Genomic DNA, 23808 nt, shown 5'->3' on the forward strand with positions numbered 1-23808 from the left:
GAATTCTGACCCCACTTTTGCCATGGTCTTTCACAGGCCCTCGCGAGTGACAGTAGAGGAATTGGTTGAATTGGCAAACATTGTATACAGATCTTGGTTTTGTTCCTGATATTTTGTCTGAACATGTTGACTGTTCCTCAGCCCTTTCTGAAACTACCCTGGCTCTCGGGTAGATGACCATCTTTCTTTTTTTTATTTAAAGCCTTTTATTTCCAATATGCATAGATAATTTTTCAACATTAACCCTTGCAAAACCTTGCATCCAAATTTTCCCCTCCTTCCCACCACATTCTCCCCTAGATGGCAAGTAATCCAACATGTTAAACATGTTAAAATATATGTTCAATCCAATATATGTACACACATTTATACAATTATCATGCTGCACAAGAAAAAAAAACAGATCAAAAAAGAAAAAAAAGAAAAAGAAAAGAAAATGCAAGCAAACAACAAAAAAGAGTGAGAATGCTATGTGGTGAACCACACTCAGTTCCCACAGTCCTCTCTCTAGGGGTAGATGGCTCTCTCTATCACAAGATCATTGGAACTGGTTTCAATCATCTCATTGTTGAAGAGCCACATACACAGAATTGATCATCATATAATCTTGTTGTTGTGTACAATGATCTCCTGGTCCTGCTCATTTCACTCAGCATCTGTTCCTGTCAGTCTCTCCAAGCTTCTCTGAAATCCTCCTGCTGGTCATTTCTTATAGAACAATAATATTCCATAACATTCATATACCACAATTTACTCAACCATTCTCCAATTGATGGGCATCCACTCAGTTTCCAGTTTCTAGGCACTACAAACAGGGCTGCCACAAACATTTTGGCACATGCAGGTCCCTTTCCCTTCTTTAGTATCTCTTTGGGGTATAAGCCCAGTAGAAAGACTGCAGGATCAAAGGGTGTACACAGTTTGATAACTTTTTGGGCATCGTTCCAAATCGCTCTCCAGAATGGTTGGATCTGTTTACAGCGCCACCAACAATGTGTTAGTGAAATGGGTTGTGGTCCCTTTAAGAAATTTTCAGATTGATTTATTCCCTTCTGATTCCCATCCTAGCTGATGCATTATCAATCCAAGAAGCTTGGACTTTTGATTCATAAATCCTGGTCAAAAGCACCCCTTTGAATTCCAATAGGAGATCTGGGCTCTCCCAGCCCCCATCCTAATGATCTGCTCAGGTTTCCCAACCTCCACCAGGCAAATTCTAGCCCTCCAGCCAACTTGGGACTCCACCCATGGGCTCCTTTAGTTAAATCTCTCATTATAAAAGAGGGGCCCTCTCTTTGCAGAGCCTGGCGTAAGGCTGGCATGGCAAGGATCTCTGCCCACTGGAATCCTGTTTCCGGCGCCCTCTTATCTCTACCTTCACCTTTTACTAACTAGACTTTAACCTTACTTCCAAATCCCATAATAAACCTCTTTTATCAATCTAGGTTTTTGGGTCTGTAAATTCCTTTACAGGGGACTCTTGCCCCACTACTAGACTTCATTTAACACCGTATCCTTGTGCCAAATCCAAAGGGGTGCAGGGGAGTTCCATTGGATTCTCTGTACCCCGAACCTGCCACTAGACCTCATTTTCATTTGGGTACCCCAAATCTATACCTCATCATTAGTGTCCCAGTTTCCCCACATTCGGATGACCATCTTTCAAGTGAAGGTTTGGCTGATTAAGGAAGATTCTAGCAAGAATCCTGCTAGTAGTAACAAAGATCACCTTCCTGTAGTTGTCACAGGACAACTTATTTCATTTTCCTTTATATAGTCACGACAATGGAAGCATCCTTGAACTCCTGGGGGATAACCTCCACATAAGCTGGAAAATTTCCATCAGCTTGTACACGAGCAATTATTGCACAATAAAATAACAATAAAACAGTAGAAGTGATGCCTTTTGATTTGAGCACAAATTGGATTTAAGTGAGACAGAGTTGTGTGAACTCTTCAGCTTCACTCTCTCCCAATCACTGGAGTCCCATGGCAGGACAAAAGTCAGTACACAGCACTGGTTCTGGATGCAACGGATAACCTTGGAGACTGACCCAGCTCCAAGAGCTCTAGGGGGCTTGCTTCTGCCATCTTCACAGTCCACTGAGACAAAATTTTCTCATTTGCTCCTTCTTCTAGTCTTCACATGCTTGGGGCTGAACCTTCCTAACTCGCAGGTAGGTCCGAGGCCCATTAGTTACCTTCAGCCTAATTTAGCCCATATGCTGACATGGTTTTACTGGGATATGGCTGCTGTTCATGCTACAGCTTCTCAGAGCTGTGGAGGAGCAGCGCTGAAAAGAGCTTGGTAGCCCTCACTCTAGAGAGCCTAGTGCTCCCTGAATACCCCATACACCTTATGATGGAAACAGAAGGTAGTTAGCTAGCTGACTGGCTCGGGGATGGCCAACCATGCTTCTGGTTACCCTTAAGTAGAAAGATGGAATTAGTCAAGTAACAGCTCTGAAAAAAGAAAGATGGAATCAGTTAAGTGAAGGATCAGTTCTGAAAAAAGCAGCAGCCAGTTTTTGAGAATGAATGGCTGCTCACCCTTTGGGCCAGAGTCAGAAAGGGGACTTCTCTCTCTTCTTTATACCATCAAAAGTGCTGTCTTTCAGGTGAACTGATTGTTCAGTAGGATGGTGCAATACAGAAAGTGTTGGGCTGGAGTTGGGAAAACCCGAGTCCAAATCCAACATCAAACTCTTATTTGTGGTATGACTTTGGGAAAGTCATTAAACCTTGGTCTGCCTCAACTGTAAAATGGGGAGAATAATAGCATCTATCTCTCTGATAACATTACCTAGCTCTCTGAGTGGTTTTAAGAATCAAGTGAGATGACATCTGGAAAGCACATAGTAGGTACTTAGCAAATGTTTATTCTCTTCTTCTCCTCACCCCAAGTGGAGTAAGCCAGTCATGACACAGTCCTGGAGGAGCTTTGTGAATTTAGAGAGCTTGCCCTGGTAAGCAAGAACTGAGCTGTGGAGAATAACAGTCAGGGATCCCAGCTGAACAATCTGCCCAGCACAGACACTGCACTCAGGGGAAACCTCATGAAGACACTATTAAAGAAAGGAAAGGACATTGTGTTCCTACAGTCAGAGGTATTAGTGTCCAGGGTACCGTGTATTTCTTACATATGTATCTCTCTAGCTTTATATTCCATATGTTTTTAAATTCTTCCAATTAATGCTGTGTGGGGAGGGTTTATGGAGAGAATGATTTATTTCTAATTTTTCATGCCATGCCATTTCAATAAACATCTTTTCTTTGAGCCAACTGTGCCATCTTTGAGCCAACTGTGTGTGTGGTCAATTATTAAAGGTAAACACATTGGTAGGGGCTCACGAGTAATATTTTTAGGACTGTAACCCTACAGAATAACTGAACCTTCAAGCAGTTGCCCTTCTGGAGTCCCAACCTGCAAATATGAGGTGGGAGAAGATAGTTGAAGAGAGTGGGCCGTAATGAATGGGTTTAATCTGGGATGCCCTACATACTTACAGGAGGAACCCACTGAAGAGTTTTCCAATCTGGGATTTTCATCCCCGACACCAGCTAGTCAATCATGAATGTCTGGTATCTTGCTCCTTGGGGTTTACCCCAGCCCTTCTCCCAATGTCATGATCTTGCTCACCGAAGAATCTGCAATCTCTTTGAGAGTCTGGTCACTTCCAACAGCAAAAATGATTTTAGAGTCAGGAGAGATGGTCACACAGTTGTAGCTGCAGGACTTGATCACGCACTCAGTCTCCCTCTTTCCTGAAGTCAGGTTCCACTCATACACGGCACCATCTGTGCCGCAGGAGATCAGCTTGCTGTCATCCAAATTCCATGCGACTGACTTGATCTGGAAGAGTAAAGATTAGCCCTGGTAAGGTGCTGTAAGCCTGGAAAATCCAGGTTAGCTAGCATGTTTTTGAGCTTTTATGTATAAGGCACTCATTATAAAGAAATGAGAATCTCTTTGGAACATTCAATCCAGACACAATAAGGACATACAAATTTAACTGATATAAACTAATCACTGTGATGAAAACATCAAGAGCCTAAAAGCTGCCTTAGTTGGCAAATGCTTAATTAGTTTGCCCAGTGCAGACATAAGGCAATGCCAATTTAGAAGGGCAACTCCTCTGTCAAATCATATAGATGATGGATGGAAGAGATGGTCTTATCCGAGAAAAGCATTGAGGAAAACAGAAGAAAAATGATTGAACCCCTAAGAGAAAGTCATTTATGACTGAAAACAGAAGTAAACAACAAACAGAAATAGTTCTACAATATGGCATCTTGTGTCTCTGTGGGGGAGGGGACAGAGAAATCACAATTGGAGGCCTGGTTGTGCATGTGTCTGTAGTAGAGTCTGGAAAAGCAATAAAGGGGAACCAAGATGGGATCTAGGCCAAATTAAGGAGTACTGGGGCAGTCTCACTTTCTGGCAGCATGCATGGGGCGAGGGTCCCAGTTACTCACCACATGAGTACCAAGCACTGAGTAATGTGGGAACAAGGGTTACCTTCCCCTTCCCTTTAAGACCTCGTGATCTTAAAAATCAGATTTGGGGCCTGTTTTATTCATCCACTTCAGTTCTAGACATAGGCAATGAGGTCTCTGGACTGGAGATCTTGAGCCATGATGAACATGGAGTCAGAGTGGTAACTGGATGCTGCCAGTGCAGCAGGGAAGGCATGAGAAGCAGGCTAAGGGGATGCAAACCCAAGGGGTTTTGGACTCAGAACTTGTGGGGCCATGCCATGTAGGTAATGAGATAAGCTATGAACCACATTCAGAGTCTCCAGAGGCTGGGGAAATTGTCAGAGGGATTGTGCCTCCCAAATACTGGGGGAGGGCTGAAGTAACTATTCTTTTGTAAAAGCTGATTCGACTAGAAAGTGGTGGAATGGAACTAGGATGTAGAGGACCCCCAAAATTGGGTGGACACAACTAGTGGAGGTTTGAGCCACTGGCAGAAACTAGATAACCCCAATCGCCTTCAGCATGCATACTAGAAAATTCTGGCTTTTAAGCAGTGAAGGCTGAGGTAATCACTGTTACATTTGAAACAAATATTTTTTTTAATTGTAAAGGTGGGATAGATTTATTCAACCTCACTCCACTAAGTGATAAGATACCCAATCAATCAATCATAGATCTCAACAAAGTCTAAAAACTCCTTTAAAGTTATTTGATGAAGTGAAATGATGCTAGATGGAAGAGGGGTTTTCTTTGGCTCTCTGGGTCTCATATAAAAGTATCAAGATGGTTGGAACTGAGGCATTCGAACAAATCAGAAAAAGAGGAAATGTTCAGCAAAGCTCTGAGGAAGAACTGCCCGAGATGGGAAGGGGGAAGGAAGAAAGGCATCAGCTTCAGCCTATCACCTTTATCCTGAAGAAAACTGGCAAGTTCTGAAGGCCCAGAGGATTCTGGACTCCTTTTTTCATTAGAGTCATTTTCATCAGATTTCAGCACTGTCCCTTAAGGACAACAGCAACTGGTGGCAGTGTCTACATTGACAGCCAATTATTGACCAGATACAAGTTCACTATGCTTCATGGAGCTTCTTAAGTACTCTATAAATGGAAGAAAAGGATTTCTAGCAATCAGAAGCTGAGATTTATCCCTTTACCATGTGCCTAAGTGTGAGCCCTATTTCCCATGGATTTTGCACATATTTGTGGCAGCGAATGTCAGACTTCAGAATGGTATATTTGGAATTTTACTCTACCCCCTTTATTATTTTTTGCAAGGCAATTGGGGTTAAGTGACTTGCCCAGAGTCACACAACTAGCAAGTGTTAAGTATCTGAGGCCAGATTTGAACTCAGGTCCTCTGGATTCCATCACTGCTCCATTTAGCTGCCTGAAAATATAAGGAGGAAGCACTGAAGTGGGGCTTAGAGTCAATGAAATTTAGAGTCTCACTCCCAACTCCAAAGAATCCATAGAATCCTAAGAGTCATCATTACCACCTCAGCCCCCAACTGCCTACATGTGATCTTGCTCTGGGTCCTGAGCTCAGATTGTGATAACAATATAAAGATCTATAGGGTTTATATGGACCACAGAAAAAAAAAGAGAAAGAAAAAAATCAGTAAAACTAATCAATGTATTAAAAAACAAGACAACCTGAACCTGTCCTATAGTCCATATCCATATTTTCTTTTAAACTTCTGCATCATTAGGTTTGGTTTGTTAAATTTTCTTCCCATTTACAATATTGTACAATTCACTTTGTTGTTCAGACATTTCGATCATATCCAATTTTTCATGACACATTTGGAGTTGTCTTGCCAAAAATGGTGGTTGGAGTGGTTTGCCATTTCCTCTTCTAGCCCATTTTATAAATGAGGAAACTGAGGCAAGATAAATGACTTGCCCAGAATCACACAGCAAATGTAGGAGGCCTGATTTGAACTCAGGTTTTTCTGATTCTAAATTCAGTGCTTTATCCACTATGCCACCTTGCTGCCCATTATTGTATCTACTACATATTGTTTTCCTGGTTCTGCTTTAGCAGTAAAGCACTTTGCATCAGTCCAAGTAAATCTTTCCATGTATTCATGTTCATTTTTCATTGTTTCTTCCATTACATTCATGTACTAACAACTGGTTTGGCCATTCTCCAATTGATGAATGAGTTCCCAGGTCCTTAACAATCACAGAAAATGCTGCTATAAACATCTGGGAGTACACAGAGACTTTTTTTTTAATGCCCAATTTTTTTTTTGGTGAAAAATCTTTTATGAAAGTTCTAAGAAAAGTAGATCAACATTATGTTCATTTATGTTGGCTCTACATTTTTCCAATATTAAAAAAATGACTTCTTATATTAGGTGGCCAAATTTTCATATACCATACTATCCTCTGGAAAAAGCATTTTTGGCCTTTTTCAATAAAGATGATTTTGGATTCTAAAAGAAATTTTGATTCAGACACCACCATTTCATGACTTCTATTTACTAGACCACTCTTAGTGGATGTAGCAGTACATACCTAGCATAAGTCTAGAAGTGGAATCTCTGGGTTAGAAAAGGCTATGGGTCCATTTTATTTGCATACTTAAAAATTGCTTTCCAGAATTGGACCAATTCACAACTCCATCCACAATGCGTGAGTCCATTTTTTATGCAGGGTTTCTAGGTATGTTAAATTTGTTTTAGGGGAGCAACATGCTAGTGGCTGCTGGGTGTTATGGAAGCCACCTACTAGTGTCTGCTGGGGATCTAATTCTGACTAGCAAAATAGATCCCTTCATGTGAGAGGATGATAACGATACAAGGAACTGAGAGGTGCATTCTCTGACCTCTCTCCTCTTTCCTCCAATTTATTTCATTTCCAATTCACAAGCAACATCAGTAAAGGCTGATTTGTAATTCCTTCAGGGGTGTTATGACTCACAGTTGTAGAGAATTGACCTGCCCCTTCACACTTAGGCGTAGTCCTTAACAATTCCCCATTTTTTGTTTTATGGGAACATGATTATTTTTCCCCAACAGCATGATTGGTAAGTTTGTCCGATAAGGTGAAGCAGCTATTATCTGTAACAGGAATGCAAACAGCACTATCACAAGTCTTTTCTGTCCTACTCCTCTGGATGGTTTCAGGGTGAGATGTTATAGCAGGTGTTGAATTTTGCAAGATGTAGCTTGCTCTAATATTGTAATAGTCCATCATGGAGGCAAACTTTTTTTCAAATGGACAAGCAAGAGTAGGCTTTTTTCATAAGTCCCTTATCAATCTCCTGGCTTGGCTCTTTGATGTGTTAGCGCATTTTAATTACCCTGACTGAAAAAGTCTTATTGGATCTCTTCTCCCTTTCCTTCCTTATGGGTCACCGAAGGAACTCTCCTGGGAGGATCCTACTCATGAATAGCTCTCAAGCACAGCTGCTTCTTTCTTATGTTTCTTGTGCCCCACATTGGGCGCCATTTGTTATGGGAGCCATCTGCTAGTGGCCGCTGGGGATCTCATTCTGACCAGCAGAACAGATCCCTTTATGTGAAAGGATGATAACATACAAGGCAACTAAGAGGCAGGTACATTCTCTGACCTCCTTCCTCTTCTCTCTTGCGTCCAATTTATTTCATTGCCAATCCACAAGCCACATCTGTATCAGTAAAGGCTGATTTGCAACTCCTTCAGGGGTGTTATAATTCACAGCTATGGGGAGAGTCAACCTTGGAGAATCAACCTGCCCCTTCATACTTAGGTATGGTCCTTAACAGGTATGAGATGAAATTTCCAAGTTGTTTTAATTAACATTTCCATTATCAGTGAAATGGAACATTCTTTCATGTTGTTATCAAGTTTGAAATTCTTCCACTGAGAACAATCCACTTCTATCTTTTGATCCCTTATCTATTGGAGAATGGCTTTTGACTTTTTACATTTCTGTTATATATCTTGGATATTAAATCTTATTGGGAGATATTTGATTTAAATACTTCCCCCCAGTCAACCACTCTTTATCTTATGCCAGATGTATTAATTTTGTTCACGCAAAAGTTTTTCTAACACATTAAGTCAGAACTATCTATCTTTTGTGACTGACTCCATTTCTTGCTTGATTAACAACACATCTCCTCCCCAGAGCCACAAGAGGGATATGATGAGCTTCTTCTCATTTTTTAATGATATGATCTTTTCTATTCAGGATACATATGCTGAACAGGATATTCAGCAGTCATCCAATTCACTGTGGACTATCACGTGAGATGCTGGTCTAAATCTAATTTGTGCCAGTTTGCTCTCTAATGTTTTCAGCAGTTCTTATTCCAAAAGGAGCTTTTCTCAAGGTAATTTAGAGTTTTGAATTTACTGAACACTGGTTTCTTGAATTCCATTATTTCTGATTCTCCATTCTCTTGTCTATTTCAATGATTGATTTTTTTCTGTTTTTTAACTAGTACCAAATGTTTGTGATGACTGTTGCTTGATATAGTTTGTACTGTGATCCAGATTTTTTTTTATGTGTGTGTGTGTATGTGTGTGTGTGTGTGAGAGAGAGAGACCAAACTTGATACAATTGGAAAGCAGCTAGCCATTGGTTTGGCCATGTACTTAATGATTCTTTAAAGAGCAAGGCACTCCCTTGGCAATCTACTGAAAAAGGAGAGAGCTCTGAGAAGTGTGAACTCTGGAACTCATTATGGAAGAACCAAGACCTTGAACCCACCTTGTACCTGATATGGAGCTGGCCCAGTTAGTCAAAGCACAAGACTGATGGAGCTTTATGAATCAAGAGAATCACTCCTGATCACAGGCTGCAGAGAAGATCAGGCCTAAGGAAACCAATTGAATGAGATGCCCAGAAGAGACCCTGCCATGTCAGGATATCCCAAGAACAGGAAGGGCATGCTGGAAACATGAGCCATCTTGGTCACATGGGTTTCTTATCCATTTCCCTCTAGCAGGGTGCTGTGTGTGTATGTGTGCCCACATCCCTCTAGAGAGTGCTCTACCTGTATGCTTATTTTTACCTCTGATATCACATGTATTTGTGGCAGGGTGTACTGCAGGCTTATAAAGGGGTGTTTTCTAATTTTCTCATGATGCTATCTCAGTAAAGACCTTTGCTTTGAGCCAAGTGTGTCCTCTGGCTGACCATCAAAGACACACACACTGATGGGGACTGTGAACTCTAGTTTTATTAGTGTGGTCCTTGAATCTGGAGACCCTGTCTGCACGTGCCCAAGGGGATGATCCAGGAGAGAACAAGAGTGACATTCTATAGTAAATGGCATCTTTATCATCACATAATTAATTGAAAATCAAAAGACACAACACCATACTGTGTTTGTTTGTTGACTGTTAAAAAAAAAAAAAAAGATCAACTGCCTTGAAAGCCCTCTCCCAAAAATGCGCTGTCTCCTATATATATATATGTCCAAATGATCTGAGATTCTTTGAGCAAGATAACCTCAATTAGTATGCCTCTGCTCATTAATATCAGGAAAGGAATAAAACAGGGAAAAGGAGGGATATTGAATGTGTTTGCCACTGTGATGAAGGAGGTCAGTTAAATGTTTTTAAAGTACCTACGATGTGCCAAGTACTTGTCTAAGGGCTGGGGATCAAGAAGAAGCAAAAGACAGCCCTGACAGAGTTCACAATCAAACAGGAGAGTCAACAATAAATATATATGAACAGGCTAAGTTTAGGGCAAACAGGAAATACTTAAAAAAGAAAAGGCAGCAGAGTTAGGTGGGGTTGCAAAAGAAAGGCTTCCTGTGGAGGACGGGATTTTAGTTGGTACTTAAGAGAAGCCAGGAGGCAGAGATGAAGAACCAGGGTTTTCCAGTCTGAGGATTTTGTATTTGCTCTTACAGATAACAAGAAGTCACTGGAATTTATTGAGTAGACGACACGATCAGACCTGAACTTCAGGAAAATCATTTGAGTGGCTGAATGGAGTGGATGGCCTGTAGTGGGGAGAGACCCTCCCGCAGCTACTGAGATGGCCCAAGTGAGGTGATAAGGTTCTGCGTCGGTGTCAGAGGAGAGAAAGGGGAGTATTTCAGAGATGCTGCAGAAGTGATATCAACCGGCCTCGACAAGAGAGTGGATATGGGGGTGAGAGAAGCCTGGTGGTCGGGGGCAGGACTGTGTTAGGTGGCAAAGAAGGCAATGAAAAGTAAAGGACCATTAGGGCTGGAAAAGAATTTGGGCCATGTGCTCCCGCAGTGGCTTTGCCATGTCAGAAGAAGACATTCTTCTGGAGACATAGCAGGAAATGGACCAGGGTCCTAGAGGGGGAAAACACTTCATTAAATCCCCCACAGGCAGATGAGGGAAAAATGGAAGGGCAGGGAGTAATACTGAGCCAAGGGGGCAAGGACATAAGAGCCAAGGGGAAGCTTTTCCAGGCTAAAGCCCACCAGGAAGGGACAACTTCCTCCATCATTCAGGGATGGCTCTTGTTCCTTTCCTTTAGGGTGACAAGCGGCCCCACGGTCTACTGTGAGTGACCAGAACATGGATGGAGACGAGCCTTGATATAGTCCTTGTGACCCAAGTCGGGGTTACTGGCTACAGTTCTGGGAGCAAGGAGAGAGAAAGAAATGCCAGGGGCAAGGGGCCACGAGTGCTCGACAAGTGGAGATCAAGTGAAGGACCTGGGTACGTGGAGCAAGAAGAGAACACGTGGGCTGTTTTTCAAGTATCTAAAGAGAACACTTGTTTACTTGACTCAAAAGGGCAGAACCTGAAGTCCTGAGAGAAGTTTCAGGAAGTCCAGGCCTGTTTCAGTGTCTGGAAAGGCTTCCCAACAACAAAATGTGTACAAGTGGAAGAGGCTGCCATGGGGAGGGGGGGCTGGAGGCCCGTGGTCATGGATATTGGGAAGGGACTTGTGCTCGGCCTCCGAGGCTCCTCCTGTGACTGCAAACTCAGTTTGAGTCAATCTGTCATCTGGCAGCCCCAAAGTGCATTGTGACATTCACCTTGGGCCCAGGCCAGAAGGCGCATACATGTGTGTGAGTGTGTGTGAGTGTGTGTGTGTGTGTGTGTGTGTGTGTGTGTGTGTGAGAGCTTGCTCTCACATGAATGTAGTAGAGGAAGATTCCCTATAGCCTGGACTAGAGCCCCTCCCCACCTGCCCCCCCTCACCCTGCCTGGGTCTGGTGGGTATCTCCCCTCCCCACCTGCCCGCCTCCTCACCTTGCCGGTGTGTCCCTTCAGGTTGCTGATATTCTCCAGGCTGGTCGAGGTGTAGACGTGGATCACGTTCCCATTGACAGCAGCAAACAGGTGACCTCCGTTACTGAAGGCGCACTGTGAGTGTTGGGGTGAGAGGGGCCTTGCCTCAGGACCCTGCAGACAGCTCCAGGTCCTTCCTGACTCAGCCACAGCAGCACGGGCTGGGGGCGGGGGCAGCAATGGCTGCAGGGGACACTTTGCCCACTGGGCTGACCAGGGAGGGCAGTCTGGAATGGGTCATGCCCCCTCCCCCGGCACAACTTTGCAGATCCCTTCACTTGTCCTGGCTTCTGGTCCAGGCCCCCTTTGACCCCCTGCTTGGGGCTGGTTCTCCCAGACCATCCATTTTGGGGGCAGTAGGAAAAGGGGCCGGAAGGCTGCGTTGCTCTGGCCTCCACCCTAGGCCTCTGGCAGTCGTGCCATCCCTTAAAGGGGCCATTAAGGAGGTTACTTATCCAGGAGTGAGCAGCAGGGAGGAGTTTGGTGGGAGAATGTGGGTGAAGACCAATGTGGGACAAAGACAAATGACTTTGGCAGACAGCAGAAATGGAGCCTATGCAGGGCGGCGAGGGCCGGGCTTCTGTCATGGAAAGAACTGCCTGCGAGCCCAGCTGCCCCTGAGGGGAGAGCGCCCCTGCAGGCGGAGGCCGGATGCCCCCCAGGGGAGACGACGAGCGAGCCCCCACTGTGCCCCCAGGAGGCCCGGCCCTGCTCCCCGGCCCCCGCAGCCCTTACCTCTCGGCACCCTCGGATGGGGAACTCCTTGAAAGCCCGGATGTCATTAATGAGCAGATTCATGATGCGCAGTTTGTCGGCAAAGCCGACCACGGTGAAGTGCCCGGAGGGGTGAAGAGAGACCGTGTACGCCTCCTCCTGGTACTCCCGGTACAGCTCCAGGTTACTGGGGACGGACAGACGAGGGCTCTCCGTCACGCTCCTCCAAGCGCGCCCACCTCTCCCAACCCCCGACAGAAGAGCAGGATTCTTGGCTTTTGGCTCCGTGTTCCCGGGGCACAGCGGTACCTCCCCTGAGGGAAGGGAGGACGGTCACCTCGCCACCGGGCGCCTCAGGCAGGGCTCAGAGCGAGGCCTCCGGGTGCCATGGCGGCCGTCTGGGCCCTGCCCGGCGAGCTGGGACAGCCCACGGAGCCGAGCTCCCGGGCTCAGGCTGTGCCTTTCTTACTTGGTTTCATAGTTCCAGATGCGCACTGATCGGTCCAGGGAACATGTAGCAATGAGGGGCTTGCGGATACAGACGGCTAGCCCTGTGATGGCCGCAGAATGGAGCGAGTACATGAGAAACTCAAATTGGGCGGGCTCCCCCTGGGAAAATCACACAAGGACCCTCAGACGGGCGGTCCCCGGGTCCCCCGCGGGTCATTCCAGGTGGGACGGGCCAGAAACTGAGGAAACTACACTGGGAAGAAATGATGCTGAGGGACTGCAGGTCCGGGCCCCAGGCTTCTGGGGCTCTCTGCTGCCCCACACATTGTGGAGGCGACAGAACAGCTACCAGGGGCTCGCCTGGGAGGAGCCGCTTCATATCGCCCCTGGGCCCATCGAAGGATGGCTGAGGTTCCTTTTTTTGGGTTCTTGTCTTTTTATCCCAGTACCTGGCACACCACAGGTGCTTAATAAGTGTTTGTTGATCAGGACACCTGATCACGTAGGAATTACTTAGCAAAGAGGGCGCTTCCTCTTCCTCGCGTCCCCCGTTGGAGGGCTCGGAGCTGGAAGGAGCCCTCGAGGTTCCCTCACTCACAGAGAGGGAAGAAGAGGCCGGGCCTGCCCGGGCTGGGCTCCTGACTCACCTTGCTGATCTCCGTCAGGGACATGGCGATGCTGTAGAGCTGGCTTTTGCTGGTGCTGATGATCAGCGTCTCCTCCGAGGGGCTGAAGCACATACAGACAATCTCCTGTTTGTTGGACTGGCTCGGGTCATTGCTGTGCTGGTCCAAGGGAATCTGCCGACCGGGCCCGGGGAGGAGGAGACTGCAGTTAGCGCTAGTGCCTTTTACTGAACCACAGCTCTCGTTATCACTCCCATTTTACAGATGAGGACACTGAGGAGGACTGAGGGGGCATGATCTGCCAAGGGCCCCAGGCCTCGTGTGTGTGAGAAGTGAGATTTGAACTCGGCTCTTCCTGATTCCAAGGCCAGCGTGCCATTCCCCGTGCCACGGGATGAGGACGGCCAATAAGTCACTTCCTCAGCCTAGTCTTGCCGATCGTCAGCGCAGGGCGGGCAACGGAGGCCCCAGACACCCTCAGCTTCTCCCGCCACCGAGGCAGGACTGAATTGCCCGGCATTGGGGACGGGGAGCTGCCTTTCCTGGCAGGAGGCTTTCCCTGGGAAAACCACAAACCACTCGGGCCAAAGAAGTCATTTTTTCTTCTAAATTCTTACTGGTAACTTTTGCTGTTCTGTCCCTCCCTCGGGGTGGCAGGATGGCCCTGGCGTCAGGACCTGAGTACAAATCCGGCCTCTGGCCTTGGTTGCTGCGTGACCCTGAGCAAGGCGCTTGACCCCAAGAAAAGCCCCCCAGAAAAACAAACACAAATGAAGGAGAGAAAAACACCCCTCCCCTCCACTGGGGCACCCTTGTAATAAAGGAAAGGGAGGGAAAGCACTCAGCCAGACCTTCCAGGGCCACAGGGCCGTTCCCCCTCCCCAGAAGGCCTGAGGCCCAGTCCAGAGGTGGGGTCCTGGGGGCCGGGCCAGCACTGCAGACACGACTGCCTGGGCTTCTCTGATGGGTTCGAGATGCGTGTCCTCCCCTCCCCCGATGCCGCGTGTATTATGTAGCTTGGGCAGTGCTGGGTCCTGTAGCTGGGCCTTTGCTTGGACCCCTAAGGTGAGATTCCTCACTCCACACCCAAGTGGGCGGGATGTGGCTGTAGGGTGACTCCCGGCCACATCCAATCGGTCCCACCTGCCACTCCTAAGCCCACACGGGCTCTACGCCACCGTCGAGCCAAAAGTCTGTCCCCTCCCTTTATTCCCCATAACGTGGAAATTTGGGAATCACAAAACTTCAGGCATGGAAGTGATGTCAGCGGCCGCCCAGTCCACGTCACACCTGAACAAGACTCCTCCCTTCAATAGTATTTGGGACGATAAGCCACAGTGTCCGAACACCTCAAGACTCCCAGAGGCAGCCAGCCCTCCCTTGGGACCAATGGGTCCCATCTTAGAACGACTTAATGATATCGAGTCTGAACCCCTCCTTCCCTCTATCCCCCTCTCCCCCCCCCCCATCCTGAGCCAAGCCACATCCCCTGGGACAGACGCTGCAGGTTCTCTCTTCCCCAGGCCTGTCCCCACACCCTTCCCGCCGTTCCTCCAAGCCCTGGACACGCGGCCCCTTCCCGTCTGAGGGCTCTCCCCGGCTGCCTCAACCAGGCCCCATTGGGTCTGTAACACGCTCCGGCTCCGAGCGCTCATTCTCGCTTCCAGCAGCAGCTCCTCAGGGGAGCCCGTCCCTCGCGGGGATCTAAATGCTAACCTGCGGGCCGACAGACCCGGATCTTTAAGGACAAGAGTCACAAAGCATTTCCTCCCCCTGGGGGGCGGGGGGGACTCTGCCACAAACACACAGGCCCCAAGGGTGAGGGAAGCCTGGAACATAATAAAAGTGAGACACACATGGGGTACAAGTGCCCAGGCAACGCACAGCTCTGGAGCCGCGGGCCCCCAACACCCCTTCTCTCCTCCTAAAAGTCCCTCCTGACCAGCTGCCACAGGCTCAGCAGGGCCGGCTCCCTGACAGGCACAAGGCACCCTGGGAGCCAGGCTGAGCTGGCGCTCTTGCTAGTGGGCAGGGGGCTGGGGGACCGGGCCGGGCCACTCGCCGCCTCCTGACCAGGCCCAGCAGGCCACCCTGCCGCTGGTTCCCAGATGGGGCAGGCGGCTCACTAGCTGGCCCTTCTGAAGACATGGTCTCCGCTGGCCTCCTAGGCTCACTCTGGCCCTTTTCCACATTTGGTCACTGAGCTTTTCACCTGCGGAGCTACAAGCGCCTTCTGCTAAGGAAGTGGCCCTTAGCTTGGGGCAGGCAGAAACCTCTTCCCTGGGACTCCTGCGGAGGGTTCTCCTCCAGACCAAATCTTCCTGACTCCAAAGCCCCTGAGCCAGACTAAACCATCCCACATGGTCCTGCGGATGGCTGTAGAGGAGTCACTTTCATCTCTAATTCTCTTGAGGAATCTAATGTAGTTTGTCAAACAAACTAAGAAGGGCAAGTTCACTCGATTGCAGGCTATTCATATGCAACTGAAGGATCCAAGCTTTCCATCCTTTCTAAGGGGGCCAAAAGGTTTTCCATCTGAAGGCTCTTGTTTTTCCCTCCACTATCTTGTCTTTTAGGTGCTAGAGACCTTTAGCTTTGGCAGAATTCTCATTTGGATATCACCTTACACCCTTCAAAGTTCAATCCCCAGGGACAATCCCAGAGAGACAGACTGACCGAGCAGAGGACAGAGGGACTCTCCCCGCCCGGGGACTGTTCTAACTTTCACATTCCCAGAAGGATATTTTGGTGGCTCCTCCATCTGCCCTCTCAGTTAATCTACCACCAGCAGCCCTGCATCTCTCCTCCTCCCAGGAAGACCCACAGATGGTCTGACCATTCCCTCCGCACTTTCAGCTCCTCGTGTGTGTCCCTCAGTCAAGATTCTCAGAGCAGTTGTCCGCAGATGTCTAGGCCCCTCTCAGAGATTCAGTGTCTGGCTCACAGCCCTTCCTCCTCAACTTTAACAGAGATACTGATGCTCCCTCAAGCACTCTAAGCTCCCAATTCCTCAGTTTAACCATGTCCCAAGACTTACAAGTCCCCACCACCACAGCTGCACATGGACAAGTGCAGTCAGTCAGTCATAAGCAGTCATTAAGTGTCTATCTTGTGCCAAGTCCTGGGGATACAAAAGACAGACCCAGCCATGAAGGGGCCCCCACTGAATGGAGGGAAAGACAACATGCAAACAACTTTATTCCAACAAGATACACAGAGTAGACTGGAGATGAGCAACCGGGGAAAGACTGGGTAACTGCGATCAGCATAATGACCAACCACAATGGCAGATGATCCATAATAAAACATGCTACCCATCACCAGCTGAAAGATAAGATGCAAACGGAAGGATGAGACACATTTGATGAGCCTGGAAAGATTTATACAAACTGATGCTGAGCAAAACAAGCAGAATTAGGACTACTAAATATTTTAAACAACAGTTTTAATGTTACTTAAATTGTTTGCCAAAATAGAAAAATAAGGGACTCTTTCAAGTGACTTCTATGTATAATAGGAAGCTGATACCAAAATCAGGGAGAGAAAAAGCAGAAAAAGAAAACTGTAGACCAATATCCCTAGTGAACACTGGTGCAAAAATTTAAATAAAATACTAGCAAAGAGGCAAAAATATATTAAAAGCTTATATACCACCATTGAGGAATGGCTGAATAAGCTGAAGGTATATGAAGGTAATAGAAAATTATTGTTCTGCAAAAAACGATGAACAAGTTGATTTTTAGAAAATCCTGGAAAGATTTATATGAACTGATACTGAGCAAAACAAGCAGAACTAGGAATACATTGTATATAATAATAGCAAGAATGTACAGTGATGAACTATGATAAACTTGGTTCTTCTCAGTGTTTCAATGATCCAAAGCAAACCCAATAGGCTTTGGATAGAAAACATCATCTCCATTCGGAAAAAGAATTATGGAGAGTGAATGTAAATCAACACATGCTATGTTCACTTTTTTTCCTCTCCCAAGGTTTTTCCCTTTTCTCCTAATTTTTCTCTCTCAACATGACTCATAAAGCAAAGTGTATTAAAATAAATTAATTAATTAAAAAAGAAAATGCCAGTGACCAGCAAAAAAAAATTATACACAAAAACAAACATACAGTTTTTTCGATTAAAGGAAAACTCAGAAATATAATTGATCATGTTAAAAAGAAAAATAACAAAAACCACATTATGTAAATGCTGAAGAGATTTGGACAAAATCCAATACCCTTTTCTGTCAAAACCATTAGAGAGCATAGGAACAAATGGGTTTTTCCTTAATGGGATAAATAGCATATATCTAAAATCAAGAGCAAATATATATAACAGAAAAAGATTAAAGACTTTCCATAAAGAAAATGAATCAAAGTTGAATGTTCATTATTATCACTACAATTTAATATGGTGCTAAAAATGCCCATTCTGGCAATAAGATAAGAAAAAGAAATCAAGAGAACACACACAGACAAAAAAGAAATGAAACTATTGCTTTCCACAAATAATATGACGGTGTATGCAGAGAAGCCCAAAGAGTCAACTAAAAATTAACTATAACAACTAATACATTCAGTACAATTGCAGAATATAAACGAAATTATCATAAATCATCAGCATTTCTGTATATTCTCCAAAACAGACAGAAGTTCCATTAAAAATGATAGAAATAAAATACTTGATGATCTATCTACTGAGACACATGGATGCTACATGATTATAACTATAAGAAAGTCTTTGTAGAAATAAAGACAGAACAAAATAATTTGAAAAATAAAAAAAATTACTGCATAAGTCATTATACTTATTCAGTGTCAAGTCAATCAAGATACTAAAAGTACTATTTTGTAGAGATCTAGAAAAAATGAAATTCATCTAGAGGAACAAAAGGTTGAGAATCTCCAGGGAAAAAATGAAAAAAAAAAAAAAGTGGGAAAGAAGAGGGTCTACAAATACCAGATCTCAAATTGTGGAAACTACTATGAAGCAAATCATCAAAATGGTCTGATACTAGTTTAAAAAAAGAGAGTGACTGATCAGTGGAATAGATTATATATATACAATACGAAGAAGCAATTAAACAATTACTTCTACTGTTTGTTAATCTCAAAGATGTCAAGAGCTGAAATAAGGGCTCATTATTTAACAAAAAGCAGCTGGGAAAACTAAGCAGAAATTAGTTGAGACTAATATGTCACATCATCTATCAAGAAAAGCTCCAAATGGATGCATTAGATATGGAGGGAGACATTATAAACAAATCAGGGGAGCTAAGGAGATTTTCATTTTGTATCTATGGGGAGAAGAAGAATTCATGACCAAAAAAAAAGGATAGAGGGCATCATAACAGATGGACAATTTTGATTACATAAAATTTAAAAGAATTTGTATAAATGAAACCAATATAATTAAAATTAGAATTAAAACAGTTAAGTGGGAAAATATCTTTGCAGCAGGTTGCTCTGATAAGGGTCTCATTTTCAAGATGTAGATGATACTGATTCAAATTGATTTTCTTTAGTTTATTTTTAATACACATTATTTTACGAATTATATGGGAGAGAAAAATCACAGCAAATGGGAGAGAAAAAAAAAGAAGTAAACACAGCACGTGTTGATTTACATTCAGTCTCCTTAGTTCTGTCCAAAATCTATTGGGATTGCTTTGGATCACTGAACTACTGAGAAGAACCAAGCCTTTCATAATTAATTGATCAACTGATTCACATTGATGAGAAGAATTGTTACCCAACGTTAAATGTTCCATCCAAGTCATTATTAAGAAAATGCAAGTCAAGGCTACTCTGAAGTTCCACCTCAGAGCCATCAGATTTGTGAGGTTGAGAGAGGGATAGGGCGACTGCTGGAGGGACTGGGGGAAAAGAGGGATCTAATTTGGTGAGAAGTTCTAGGAGAACACATTGCTCAGTAACAACATCCCAGGAAAAAGAACTTGGAAAGACCGGGAACCTCTGATCAGTGCCTTGGTCCAGCAGGATTCCAAAGGCCTGACGTTTCCCTACCTCTTGGCAGCGAGCTGATGAGCTCACATATAGGCCTGGGCAAGGCCTGGGCAAGGCCAGGGCGGGATTGCTTTTGCCTGACCCCGCCCCCCTCGGGCACAGCCTTTTCCTTCCTCCCGGATGCTGCTGCAACATGGCGCCTTGGCCCTGACCCTGCCTTCTACCTTCCCCGTTGGGCTCAGCCCGGGTCCCTGCGCTGGGATCTCCCCTCCTATCCATCTGGTGTCTGTCTTACGTGACGGTGCTTATCTCCCGGAAGAGTGTAAGCTCCCTGAAGGCAGAACCTTGGCACACAGGAGGCACTTAACAGATGTTCACTGCAGATCCAGCCTCCTTGGGCCCACAGGCCCAGCCTCTGTGGTGGAGCCTGAGGCAGTCCTGCTGCCCCACCCCCTCTGATCCCAGGGGGATCCTGGGGGCCATGTTCTCTCCCAAGGAAGCCTTAAGTGCACATGGGGGGCCCCCTTCCCGCGCCCCCGCCCCCTCCCTTACCCGGATCTCCCGGCTCTCCCGATAGGTGTCTTTCTCTTCCATCTTCTCAAAGAGCAGGACTCGGCCCAGGCCCGCCGAACAGGCGAAGCCCTTGGAGTAGATGGCAATGGCCGACACCTGGGGGAGCGTCATATTCTGGCTCTCGCTCTTCTCCACAAAGAGCTGCTCGTTGGAGTAGTCAGGAGAGCTGGGGGTTGGGAATTCAATGAGGCTGCAAAAGGAAAAGATAGTGGGAACCACAGGAAGCGCTTCACTGGCGGAGGTCACTGATGGCGAGGAGGAGGGAGGGCTCGCTCTGGGCCTCCCTGAGCCTGGGCCAGGTGGAGATGGAGTTTCAGAGCCCGGAGCCCTCCAGTGGCCCGGCACCAAACCCTGGCCCTCCCCCAGGACCCAAGGCCTCCGGAGGCTCAGAGACTCGTCCCTCTGGAACCTTCCAGGGCCCTCCTGGTTCTGGGAGGGAGATCCAAGAGTCTGGGTCTCCGGTTCCAACCCAGGGGAGCAGAGGGGTGACACAACACTGTAGTGGGGGAGGCTGGGGCTTGAGGGGAAGCTGATGGTCCCAGCACGGGAGCCGGGGAGCCCATTCTCTCGACACTGCTCTGCCCAGGCCTAACCAGGGGGTCCTGCTGCCAGGCCTGGAAGTGCCCTGGGAGTCCCCATAGCCCACTATGGCTCTGGAGAACATGGACCCTCAGACGCAGACCCCTGCCCGGGGGTGACATCGGGATCTGATTTCTCTCAGGATTCCCATGCTGCTCCTTGTAGGACGCGTTCTGGAACGCCCTGTGCTTCCCGGAGGTGGTGGCGGCCTTCTCAGGGAGGCCCTGGGTCCGTCTCGCCAGCTTCAGGTCAAACTGCTCGAGGTGGGTGTCTGTCCGGGCCCCTGCTCTGACCTCGCCGGCTCCCGGCAGGCTCCCTTACCGTCCCCGGTTCCCGACTGAGGTGCTGTGCTTGCCCTCTCAGTCTATCTCTGAGCCTCTCACGTCTGTCCTGCAGCCCCTCCTCTCCTCTGAGGGTGCCCCCGCCTTGGCGCAGGCCTTTATCATCCGCAGCTGGATGTCTGCAGCCCGCCGTTACCTCCCTGACCCGGCTCTCCCCCCTCTAGCTCACTCTCCATTCGGCTGTCGGAGATCTTCCCTGAGTCCATGTTTGCCATGTCACCCCGCCCCCACTCCATTACCTCCGGGATCAAGGACAGAATCCTCCCCTTAGGACTCACAAGCCGGCCCCTCCAGCCCCGTTCTCTGAGCCAGTGACACCGGCCCCCTCGCTCCTCACACAAGGCGGGCCACGTCCGGCCTGGCCACGCCCGGCCTGGCCACGCCCACGGGCTCGCCCCGAACTCTCTCCCTGGTCCCGGCCTCCTAGCTTCCCTCTAGTCCCAGCCAACGTGCCGCCCGCCCCCATTTTTGCTGTGCGTCAGGTGCTGGTTCAGAGGAGGCTGAGCCCGGAGGCGCCAGCAGGCTCTGACACACCCTGGGTGGGTGACACAGGAAGCCGTGGAGATTTGTCTGTCCCTGCAGGTGGGCTTCCTCCCAGAGTGCGCCCAGCCCTTCGCTAATCACAGACAAGGCATCTAAGACCGTAAGCTCCGAGGCACGGGCCGGTTCTGCCATTGGGACGAGTCACTGGGGACACGGGGGGCATTTCAGAGCTCGGTACGGTTCCCCTCAAACCTGTGCCATTAGGAAAGCTTGGGAGACTCCCCACAGGATGGAGGCAGCATTCCCAGGGGTTTCTCCTGAATCCACACAAAGGCCATGTGCTTCTGGAACGTGGCCAAGGGCTCGGCATCCCACGGGGGGATGGGGGTCAGGCGGGCGCAGCACGCGTTCTCCTCCATACTTGTGGCACCCGGGGGAGGGGGCAGGGATATGGAACAGGGGGGCAACCAAGAGAGGCAGGCGGCTAATATGGGCTGGGGCAGCCACGGATAAAGGACAACGTGGGACCGTCCGGAAGATCAAGTGCGAGAAGGGTGGGCAGGCCATCCCCAATGGCGCACCTGTGAAGGCCTGGCAAGGCCCAACTTGGGGCAGACCAGAGACCATCCTGCCCTGCACGAGTGCTGACAAAGCTTAGAACGTCATGACTCCGGATGATGGTGCAAGCCTCAAATACTTTTAAAAAGACTTACGCTATCTCTGTTCAAAGAAAGGCGTCCCTCTGGCCTCGCGCTTCAGAGCCCCCCCTCCCCGCCTCAGCCATGCCCAGCCTCTGCGTCTCTGCTCAGGCTGTACCAAGGCTGGACGCTCTCCCCTCCTCATTCTGCCTCCTGGCATCCCTAGCTCCCTTTAGGACTCAGCTCTCCTACTGCCTTCTTGAGGCTTTCTCAATCTTTCCCGCTGAGGGGCTCTGACTCCCACCAAAATCAGCGTCCATCTGACAGATGCTTCTCTGTGGGCCTCAAAGAGGGTGAGCCCCTGAGGGCAGCAAGTGCATCCCTCAGGTCTCTGTGTCCCTGACGTTCAGTGCAGGGCCCAGTTCCCTGATTAACAAATTCATAGATGAGTGGCCCCAGGTAAGGTTCCTTACTAGAGCCCCCAACAATCCCACAGGCCTCCCCCCGTGTGGCCAGAGCTGGCGCAGAGCTGCAGAGGCCGGACGCCCAGGACCCTCATCCCCGACGCCCGCTGAGAGGCCCCGTTACCTTTCCGACTCGTTCACCACCTCCAGTTTCTTGGTGTCGCTGGGCGTCTCCCTGCACACAATGCTCGTTTCCCAGCGAAGATCCCCAGATTCGAACAGAAAGAGCTTGCCCGTGTCAGTGCCCACAATGATCCGTTCTTCAGAGATCCAGGCGTGAGACAGGTAATTCTGGGGCTCTCCCCGCACGAAATTGGTCTGTTTCAGCGTGCCCTCGGCATAGCGGAAAAGTTTAAAGATTCCATTTCCAATGACACAAATCTGAGTATTATCTTGGGGATTGAAGCTCACCTGCAAGAGGGAAAAAATTATGCCCATTTTCTCATCTCCCCCGAGAGAAATGGTCTTCAGTTTGCCTGTGACGCAGCCAAGCTGAGCTGCCCCCAGCCCCACGATGCCCTCCGTGTCTGAAGGCCGGCAGCTCTGGCACTCCGTACCCCTCAAGGCCGCAGCCAAGCTTAGCCGCCCCCAGCCCCACGATGCCCTCCGTGTCTGAAGGCCGGCAGCTCTGGCACTCCGTACCCCTCGAGGCCGCAGCCAAGCTGAGCCGCCCCCAGCCCCACGATGCCCTCTGTGTCTGAAGGCCGGCAGCTCTGGCACTCCGCAGCCCTCGAGGCCGCAGCCAAGCTGAGCCGCCCCCAGCCCCACGATGCCCTCTGTGTCTGAAGGCCGGCAGCTCTGGCACTCCGCAGCCCTCGAGGCCGCAGCCAGCTCCCACTGCAAGGAAGAGCCGGTGCCTGATGGGGGTGGCCATGAGGGTCACTCTGAAGCCTCCAAGGGAGGCCAGCTCTGCTCTGGTGCAGTCGGGGCACCTGAGGTTTGCTGCTCCCAGGGAAGTTTGAGGGGATGTGAGGAGCCTGACTTGTCGCCCTCACCAAATTCTAGACGGGGTTTATAAAAGGGTGGTGATCAAGCCCCAAGGAAAAGAAATGGAGGGAATCGGCAGTGCCGGCTGGATCACATCATCCCTCTAACAAGGGGGGGGTCCACGTGTAATCCCTGTGCCAAGGGCGGCAGGGAGGTGGCGCAGGGACGCCAGAGCTGGCATCAGAGTTCACGGGGAGGCAGGAGGAATGGGGAGGCTGAGGGCAGAGGCCCTGTTTGTGCTTATGGTACAATGGGGTCCTCTGGGTTAGGCCTGAGGCCCCCGAGCT

The 23808-nt window shown here is 48.3% G+C and overlaps 1 protein-coding gene across 7 annotated transcripts in view; it reads right to left on the bottom strand.

Annotated features, from left to right (window-relative positions):
• The window catches only part of CFAP57 (cilia and flagella associated protein 57), a 46922-nt gene that overhangs the window by 19334 nt on the left and 3780 nt on the right, over positions 1–23808 (bottom strand). For all 7 annotated transcript variants that reach the window (XM_051999977.1, XM_051999976.1, XM_051999975.1 and 4 more), the window contains exons 4-10: positions 22659–22945; positions 20009–20219; positions 13514–13666; positions 12886–13025; positions 12438–12603; positions 11664–11777; positions 3641–3853 (exon numbers count right to left, since the gene is read on the bottom strand). In XM_051999977.1, coding sequence (XP_051855937.1) covers positions 3641–3853; positions 11664–11777; positions 12438–12603; positions 12886–13025; positions 13514–13666; positions 20009–20219; positions 22659–22945 — 1284 coding nt within the window. The remainder of the gene's footprint in view (positions 1–3640; positions 3854–11663; positions 11778–12437; positions 12604–12885; positions 13026–13513; positions 13667–20008; positions 20220–22658; positions 22946–23808) is intronic.

Source organism: Antechinus flavipes, chromosome 4 (assembly GCF_016432865.1).
Source record: "Antechinus flavipes isolate AdamAnt ecotype Samford, QLD, Australia chromosome 4, AdamAnt_v2, whole genome shotgun sequence".
NCBI classification, from domain to species: domain Eukaryota; kingdom Metazoa; phylum Chordata; class Mammalia; order Dasyuromorphia; family Dasyuridae; genus Antechinus; species Antechinus flavipes.